Source organism: Squalius cephalus (assembly GCF_949319135.1).
Source record: "Squalius cephalus genome assembly, chromosome: 24".
Taxonomy (NCBI): Eukaryota; Metazoa; Chordata; class Actinopteri; order Cypriniformes; family Leuciscidae; genus Squalius; species Squalius cephalus.
Genome location: NC_137145.1, coordinates 15,056,580 through 15,066,096, shown reverse-complemented (window position 1 = coordinate 15,066,096; position 9,517 = coordinate 15,056,580). Strand labels below are relative to the sequence as shown.

At 38.7% G+C, this 9,517-nt stretch overlaps 1 protein-coding gene across 1 annotated transcript; it reads right to left on the bottom strand.

The window, feature by feature from the left end:
• Nucleotides 1-1,667: 1,667 nt before the first annotated feature.
• On the bottom strand, nucleotides 1,668-5,999 carry ftr54 (finTRIM family, member 54). The gene is made up of 4 exons (XM_079862034.1): nucleotides 5,204-5,999; nucleotides 3,509-3,665; nucleotides 3,345-3,401; nucleotides 1,668-3,265 (listed from the first exon to the last, which is right to left on the bottom strand). Exons 1-4 carry the CDS (start codon nucleotides 5,846-5,848, stop codon nucleotides 2,712-2,714), a joined length of 1,413 nt encoding a protein of 470 aa, XP_079718160.1. The 5' UTR covers nucleotides 5,849-5,999; the 3' UTR covers nucleotides 1,668-2,711.
• Between the last annotated feature and the right edge of the window lie 3,518 nt (nucleotides 6,000-9,517).

Below are 9,517 nucleotides of genomic sequence, written 5' to 3'. Positions count from 1 at the left end.
TAACTTGAATTAAAATATAACGTTATCGCTGCCACGAGCTAAATGTAATATCACACGAGCAAGACGGCGTTGTTACTACTATCAACACGGATGTGATTCGACCGTAGCCACACACCTACAGGCTTTTACACGACAGTTTAACAAACAAAAAGTTTAATGTTGCGTAACTTACATTTTTAGAAATGTATATTGCTTGTTGCTAGTGACGTAACATTTGAACCGAGGCGTTGGAGCTCGAGTCGTGTCGAGCATAAGTGGGCGTGGCCAGGCTTCTGTTGTTAACGTAGAAATCATGTGACCAATGACAAAAGAAGCCTCACTTTCTGTCCAATCACGTGCGCGATTCATTTTGTGTGTTGGAATGTTCGAACTCCCAGCTCTTAAGAGTAATGTTTTTTTGGCCACAGAAGTGTTTTTTGACCACAGCTGCTTCCGTACAGATTGAGTCGTGTTACTGAGGATGACTGTATGGGGGATTCGATCTTTCCAGGACAAGGCAGTGGATATGGAAGGCCTCTAGGTTGATGATGTGCTGGCGGTATGGGGTCCATGACTCTGCCCCATAAAGCAGAGTGGAGAGACATACCACGTTGTAAACAGCGACCTTGGTACTGACCTTCAGGTTACGGTTTTCAAAAACCCTGCTGCGTTGGCGTCCAAAAGATGATGAGGCTTTATTTATCTGGATGTGTATTTGTGTCAAGGGAACAGCATGAGGACAAAGTGGAGCCGAGGTAGGTGAATTGGTCCACTGTTTTATGTCGAACACCATTTATATGAAAAGTGGGGGGTGTGGGGGCGGGGGTAGTGAGATAGGACATGACCTCGGTTTTTTGAGTGTTAACCTGTAGGCCAAAAGATTGGTACAGACTGGATATTGTGTTAAGGGCGAGGGCGTGCTGCTGCTGCTGCTGCATAGAGTCCGGGCTGTGGGCTAAAGGTGATGATACACGGGGCAACTTTTTGAGCAATGTTGCTGGGCTATGTTGTCATCAACGGGCAACCAATTTAGACCCACAACCGATCTATCCAGATAGAAATGTATTGCCCATTTTCAATGGGAAAGTGCCCAAGCAACAATCGCTCGGCAAGATTGCCCAGCAACATTGCTCAAAAAGTTGCCCTGTGTATCATCACCTTAAGACTGCACAGTCATCAGCATACTAAAGCTCACAGATTTGGCGGGTCTTTGTCTTTGTGCAGGCCTGGAGCCGACGGATGTTGAAAAGGCTTCCATCAAGTCGGTATTCCACATGGACACCGTCTTCATGTCCCATGACACACACACACGCACTGTTAAGGTTTTTATTTTTGCACGTAACATGAAACTATCTAGGCCATGGGATTGGGAATTACCAAACGACGCCACAGCAGGATTAACTTTTGCAACAAGCAACACGTAACAGTAGCCTAATATTTCGTTACTGAATCATCTTTTCTAAAAGAATCAGTTCATGATTCAGTGACTCATAAGGACCAGATTCTAGTCACTTCGAAAACGAAAAAAGAATTTCGCTGTGAGTATCTTTGGTTATTTGCACACTGATATTATCTTAACTATTTACACCTATTTTGTCATTTTATACCACAGTACTTTCTATAGGCTACATGCTATTCTAGGTCAGATAGTCTACATTTAAAATGAGAAGGACACACAAACAAAAGGAACAATGGTATGACCAGAACTTGTTTTATTACTCTTTAATGTAATGTAAATTATTCCTTTTTTGAGATACATTAAACTTTATAAAATTTTGCCCCAGTCCAGCCCTGGGTGTTCAGATAGGCTGTAATTAGCATAATAACTGAAATGGAAAATTATTACTTATTTGGAAAATACTTGTAGCTGCCAATCATACACGTGGCCTTTATTTATATAGTGCTTTATACAATACAGATTGTTTCAAAGTAGCCTCACAGTAATAATCAGGAAAATAACAATGAATGATGCAAACATCACATAGGCCTATGAGATCAATTCAAATTAGTTCAGTAACTGAGTTCAATTCAGCATAGACAGCTATACAGAAGACAATTAGTGTTGTTATTCAGCTCGAGTCAGTTCAATGTTGATTTCATTCAGTGTTGATGTTGCAAATTCGTCAATTATAAATCAAAGTCCAATCAGCTATAAAGCAGCTCTGCAGAAAATGCTGGTGTCATCGTCCAGGGCTGCGTTTCCCAAAAGCATTGTAAGCCTAAATAGATTGTAGAACCATTGCCACCAATAGTGACTATGATCAACTTAGCTCACAATGCTATTGAGAAATGAAGTGCACCTCAATTCAATTCAAATGTAGTTCTCATCCAATAGTGTAAGTGCAGTTAAATCAATAATATTACTGACTATTAAGTGTCTTTTAAAGCCCTACTAAGCAAGCCAAAGGCGACAATGACAAGGAACCCAAACTCCATCAGGTGATAGAAATGGATGGGTTTTTTTTTTTGGAGAGACCAGGCTCTGTCAGGGGGATATTTCTCCTCTGGCCAAATGAAGGAGCATGGTGTTATTTATGACTCCAGTCTGCAGCACAAGTCAGATTGTAGATTGATATCATTCAAAAAATTTCGGCCAACTCCTTTTTCTTGATATGTCACAGCGGCGTTATGCATATAACCTTGCTTTGTTGCTTTTTTTAATGGTACTGAAGTGAGAGAAAAATTGACAGAAAAATAAGAAATAACATCTCACTGAATCTCACATTCCTAAATCATCTACAGTTCACTGATGGATCACACAGTTTCACTGCTGATCCAAAATGAACCGTAAACCCAGGATAGATCGGTTGCGTGAATTTGCCCTGGACTATGTGGATGAGTTTCATTGTGTCAGAGATGCTGAAGTAGTTCACAATTCCAGCAATGTAATCCACATACACTCCTAATCTAGCAGACTTCAATTTAGAAGTGTTTACATTGAGTTTAGTCTTTTTGTTACTGTCCCAGAATGTGTATTTGGAAGGAGAGCAGTATAAATTCGTAGACTGATCATTGCTTCCAAATTTACACTCATCACCCCTTCCCTTTCTGCAGATGCTCCTATACGACAACGAAATACCCACGCCAGCACTCCCACTCCACTCAACTTCCCAGTAGGCACGTCCACACACACTCTCTCTACACAACACCTGAGGCCAACAATCAAATCTCTCTGGATGATTGGGATATCGCTGGACTTTGCCAGTGTTAGAAGCCACTCTGTTCCCCCCAGACAGTCTGAGTATTTCATTCATTGTGTTTGAATCCATTGAGAGCTCTTGTGAATCTGATGGAAATAAAACACAGTTTAAGATCACTATAAAAACAGTAGAAGTCAATGAAAAGTCATGTCATGTGTGACATACATTGTAGGATCTCATTTCTGTTCCTGGGTGCATCTGTAGGATTGTTGTAGCGCATTACTAAGAAAAAACAACAACATATATTTATGCATGTAAGGTCACACCTTTGTTTTCATATTCACAGTTTTTATTTAAATGATTCGTTCCTGAATTAATGCTATACTTACCCAAACCAGACACAACCACTACCTCTGAATTTAGGAAATTGTCCATTTTTTTCTTTATTCTTTTAGAGAAAGTTTTTCTCAGATTAGAAGGACGAGAACTGACATTAAAGCTGAAAAGGTCAGTAGGTTCACGAGAAACAGAGAGAGACGAAGAACTCTATGAAAAAAATAAAAATAATAATGAACATCCTCATCACTTCCACACTTACTTGATTGTTACTGTGATTGTTTACTCAACATATGACAATATAATGTCTTTAGCCACCTAATAGCACATTGACAGTGTTGTGCGGTATTTCAATCACTGAACTTGGTATGATGTACAGAATTTACCTAAAAAATCATGTTTGTTAGTTTGTTTAAATTGACAACAAAATTAAAGCAAAAACTGTTTATCCTTGAAGGGAAAAAAGCACATTAATTGTACCTCACCTGTGTAAATTGTGTATTAATATGCATTTTTCAATTAATTATCAAGGTAAACATGGTAACATTTTACAACAAGGTTTCATCTGATAACATAAACTACATGAGTTAACATGTAGCCTAAATAAACAATACTTAAGTATTTATTAATCTTAAAAGTTTATCATTTACTAATTTTTAAAATCAAAAGTTGTAACTGTAATAATGTACTGTAAACTAACATGAATATGAACATTTTATTAACTAACATTAACAAAGGTAAAAAGATTCTGCTAAAACTGCCCAGAAAAAAAGAGAAGAAAAAAATCTCTTTCAATGATTGGATCATTATTGCAGTGATTATTAAGTTTCTAGAATATTATGTTTGGCAACACTTTTTCCTAACCCTAATTGGAATATGAAGCTTTTCATTTCTTAAACAACCATGTAGGAAATGCCGTAATCCAGGATGACAAAGCCAAGATTCATCAGGCTCAAATTATGAAAGAATCATTAAGTCCAGACCTTAAATGAATTAAAAGTCTTTGGGATGTGCTGAAGTAGACTTTACAGAGTGCTTGACTTGCATTGTCAATTCAAGATCTTGACCAAAAATGGAAAACATTTAATGTAACAATTCAACATGATAACATCAGAACACTTATTTCCATCAAGAGGTGTATATTTTTTGGTCAAGATCCTGGAATATGCCCATGATGTGTCTTCCTAAATGGTTGTTTAAGAAATGAAAAAGTACATGCTCCATCAATTATGGTTAGAAGAACTGTTGGCAAACATATAACATGAAACATAATAATCACTGCAATAATGATCCAATCGTAGACTTTTGGCCGTTTAAATCCAAACAGCGACTTTTTTGGGGCTGGGCAGCGTATATGTTAGTTTGTGTTATAGTTAAATTCATTAACTACTAATGTTAACAAAAAAGACCTTATTGTAAAGTGTTACTCAAAAAATTGTAATATATCCTACTGTCTGCTATCCATATACTTGCTTGGCCAGAGGGTTTGGATTCAGTTATTAGGAACTACACTCTTAAAAATAAAAGTTCTTTATTGGCATCTATAATTTCATGAGAAACCTTTAACATCACAAAAGGTGTCTTTATAGTGTAAAAAGATTTATATAAAGCCTTAAAATGTCTTTCACACTTCAGTGGAACTGTTCATGGAAGGGTTCTTTGGGGAGCCAAAAATGATTCTTAGGTGTTGCGCTGGCCAAGCTTTCACAGACTTGCATTTTTAAATATGTTTCTGGTCTAATTCATACCTGATTCATTCTCTCTGCTACTGGTGACACGTCATGGTTTTTGTGGATATCCATTGTACACCGCATACAAATACTCATCTGGTCAGTGTGACAAAAAATCTCCAAAAGCTCATTGTGTATTGGACAGATCATCTCCTGGAGTTGTTCGGTAGCATCTATCAAACAGTGTCTCTCAACTTCGAAGAGATTCTCATGTTGTTGAAAGTGAATTGGACACAAAGAGTTCAGACACACCAAACAGGATTTGATGGCTTTGTATTTTCTGCCAGTACAAACATCACACTCCACATCTCCAGGTCTAGCGTCACAGTGAGGAACATGAGCAGTCTGGGGAGCAGCCTGGGGAGCAGCCTGGGGAATAGCCTGGGGAGCAGCCTGGGGTCCAGCCTGGCGTCCTGTCCTCCTCAGTTTCTCCACCATTTCAGCAACCACCACATTCTTCGCTAAAACTGGTCTCAGATTGAAGTTCTTTCTGCACTGAGGACAGCTGTAAACTCTCAATTGAGCATTTTCATCCCAATAGCGTCTAATACAGTCCATACAATAACTGTGTCCACAGGGGATGGTCACTGGATCGTTCAGTAGATCTAGACAGACTGGACAGCTGAACTGTTCCCGGCTCACAGCAATATTAGCTTCTGCCATTTCAGTACATTTAGATGGAGAAAGACAGTTCGACAACACTTACCACACTAGTTTCCTGGTTTTGTGTTTAAGAGAAGTGCCAAACCGGTGTGTCTATAAGACGTGACTGCCTGTATTTTGCTGCACATTAACAAAGTCCCATAAAAAGTCCACTAGGGTCACTAAGTAGTGTGCCAACTTTCGATTTTTCAACATTTCTGAGAAATGCACTGATAATAAAGATAATTTTGCATATGGCTGAACAAAGGTCTTGTCATTTAGATTATGTTTTATATTTATTACAGTCACAATTAGTCTATGTTAAAATTGCTTTACCAGAATAGCAATTTAGAATGTGCAACACCCACACAAACAAACATAATGGACATCATGACTTGCAGCACATGGGGCTATTGAAATTTAATAGAGAAGATTCTTTGGATCATTGCCAAATTTGGGTCGGACAATGTTAAAACACACATCAGTGAAACTTTTCAGCCTTTAAGGGACATGGTGATGGAGGAAAAATATGAGATGGGAAGATAAAATAACATTTAAATGATTTTGCGTTCACTCGCAAAAATCAATAAACTATTTTTTCTTCCCATCTCATAATATTTCCATAATCAGTTTTGCTTTCGCATGAAGAGTGTGAAACTTTTCAGAGAGAATGCAAAGGTTTTGAGAGATCTTGCAAAAGCATTAAAATATACTTTTTCCTCTCATCTTTACTTTTTCCCATCACAATGTTCTATTCAATGGCAATAACTATATAGTATAACATTTCTGATTAATAATTACATAGGTTGTTTGCAACCAACTTAGAGAAAATTCATACTTGTTTTATAGTACTTTTAGTTACTGAAATATAACCCTTCGTTCTCCGTGTGGTGACTAGCCCCAGTCTCCCCTACATGTACAGTGCACTCAGGCCCGGATTGGATATATTTAAATAACATCTATTTTTGCTCCGCCAATGAAAATAGTTCCAAAGGACGTCAAAGTAGTATCAGATGTTACGTGTCATGGATCCTGAATGAATCTGTGTTTTTGAATGAATCGACTGAGTGAATGATTCTGTGACTCACAGAAGGTTTTAGGTTCTGAATAAACTCAATGGCTGCATCTGAAATACACCTTATATACACTCACCTAAAGGATTATTAGGAACACCTGTTCAATTTCTCATTAATGCAATTATCTAATCAACCAATCACATGGCAGTTGCTTCAATGCATTTAGGGGTGTGGTCCTGGTCAAGACAATCTCCTGAACTCCAAACTGAATATCAGAATAGGAAAGAAAGGTGATTTAAGCAATTTTGAGCGTGGCATGGTTGTTGGTGCCAGACGGGCCGGTCTGAGTATTTCACAATCTGCTCAGTTACTGGGATTTTCACGCACAACCATTTCTAGGGTTTACAAAGAATGGTGTGAAAAGGGAAAAACATCCAGTATGCGGCAGTCCTGTGGGCGAAAATGCCTTGTTGTTGCTAGAGGTCAGAGGAGAATGGGCCGACTGATTCAAGCTGATAGAAGAGCAACTTTGACTGAAATAACCACTCGTTACAACCGAGGTATGCAGCAAAGCATTTGTGAAGCCACAACACGCACAACCTTGAGGCGGATGGGCTACAACAGCAGAAGACCCCACCGGGTACCACTCATCTCCACTACAAATAGGAAAAAGAGGCTACAATTTGCACGAGCTCACCAAAATTGGACAGTTGAAGACTGGAAAAATGTTGCCTGGTCTGATGAGTCTCGATTTCTGTTGAGACATTCAGATGGGAGAGTCAGAATTTGGCGTAAACAGAATGAGAACATGGATCCATCATGCCTTGTTACCACTGTGCAGGCTGGTGGTGGTGGTGTAATGGTGTGGGGGATGTTTTCTTGGCACACTTTAGGCCCCTTAGTGCCAATTGGGCATCGTTTAAATGCCACGGCCTACCTGAGCATTGTTTCTGACCATGTCCATCCCTTTATGACCACCATGTACCCATCCTCTGATGGCTACTTCCAGCAGGATAATGCACCATGTCACAAAACTCGAATCATTTCAAATTGGTTTCTTGAACATGACAATGAGTTCACTGTACTAAAATGGCCCCCACAGTCACCAGATCTCAACCCAATAGAGCATCTTTGGGGTGTGGTGGAACGGGAGCTTCGTGCCCTGGATGTGCATCCCACAAATCTCCATCAACTGCAAGATGCTATCCTATCAATATGGGCCAACATTTCTAAAGAATGCTTTCAGCACCTTGTTGAATCAATGCCACGTAGAAGTAAGGCAGTTCTGAAGGCGAAAGGGGGTCAAACACAGTATTAGTATGGTGTTCCTAATAATCCTTTAGGTGAGTGTAGTAGCTGAAAAAAGTAGGCCTATGTGAAAAGAGTAGTATGTCTGAATTCATAAAACAGTGGGTGAAAAGTACTAATTACGAATTAGACGAATTACTTCCAAAGTGTGCATCTGATGGACAGTTTGCTCTCCCATGAGGCCATGAGAGAGGGTTAGTGAAGCGACGCAACTGACACTTTAAAGTCACATGACAATGACAACATGACGGATGTAGTGCATCCGGATTATATTCATACTACACACATTCATATTATACAGAACATACGTTTTTAACGCAAAGTAATTACTTATTCAAAAGAAGTAACTACCCTGACAGTATGCAATTTCAGATGCAGTCAATGTCTTTGAATGAATCGGTTGAATGAATGACTCAATGAATCACTCATACGTCACGTATCGCCACCTACGAGTGTAACTTTCAGAAAGTGTTACTGAAAATAATCCTCACTACTAATGCACAGACTGACAGCCTGTCTAGAACGCGCAAACGTAAAATTTTAAGCATTTTGCTATACCTCGTCTGTCCCTGTGAGGTCCACTCCACAGTTCTGGATTTTAGCATGCAGAAAGCAGAGCATGTCTGCGCATTTCCCCTTGCTGAGGTGCAAATGACTCGCTGCTCTTTTAAACTTCATTCAAGTGCCCTTGGGCTGCACACTGGACTCTCTAAGGGTGCTAATTCAAATAAATTATAGATAGGCCTTTGTACCTTGGTGAAGGATGGAGGATGTGAAATGAATTAGATAGTAAAACCTGCCCAGTGTTTAATGCTTCACCACACCCAATCTCACTGTGCAGGAGTCTATTTAAAACCATTATTGATCCACCATTTCAGGACAGTAGATAACCTGTTACTGGTTTAAATATGGCATACTGGGTCAAAATAAAATACATTTCTTTACAGTAGATCTTTACAGTAAATCTAATATAACTGCAATGTAGTGTAAGATTTTTCTTCTTCAGGTGCTGGAAATAGTTTATTATATAAATTGCAATATGCAATCAATTTTCTTGATTTAGAAAGAATACCAACAATACAGAAATAGAAACAAGGAGGAATTACCTATTGCTAATATTTTCCATAGAATAATTATTTCAACACTAATATGCTTTCTGTTAAACAAGTCATCTCAGTATTTTATTTTGCTTGCTCTGCATAGATTTGCAGTTGACAGCGGTTCGCCAAATATTTACTTTACATATTTATATGGTTATATTTGTTGCGATCACCTGAGACCAGTGGGAAAATATTCTTCCATGCCAAAATTTATGCAAATACTTACAATGAATACATTTTTAAGTGAAGAATGTCAAATAGTCTGC

What these genes read in the sequence shown, in the direction of transcription:
- ftr54 (XM_079862034.1), bottom strand. Translation starts at nt 5,848, where the DNA reads ATGGCAGAAGCTAATATTGCTGTGAGCCGGGAACAGTTCAGCTGTCCA. An exon ending in TAGCAGAGAGAATGAATCAG is followed by an intron (nt 3,666 to 5,203) that starts GTATGAATTAGA and finishes TTTTTTTCATAG; the next exon opens with AGTTCTTCGTCTCTCTCTGT. An exon ending in AGTGGTTGTGTCTGGTTTGG is followed by an intron (nt 3,402 to 3,508) that starts GTAAGTATAGCA and finishes GTTTTTTCTTAG; the next exon opens with TAATGCGCTACAACAATCCT.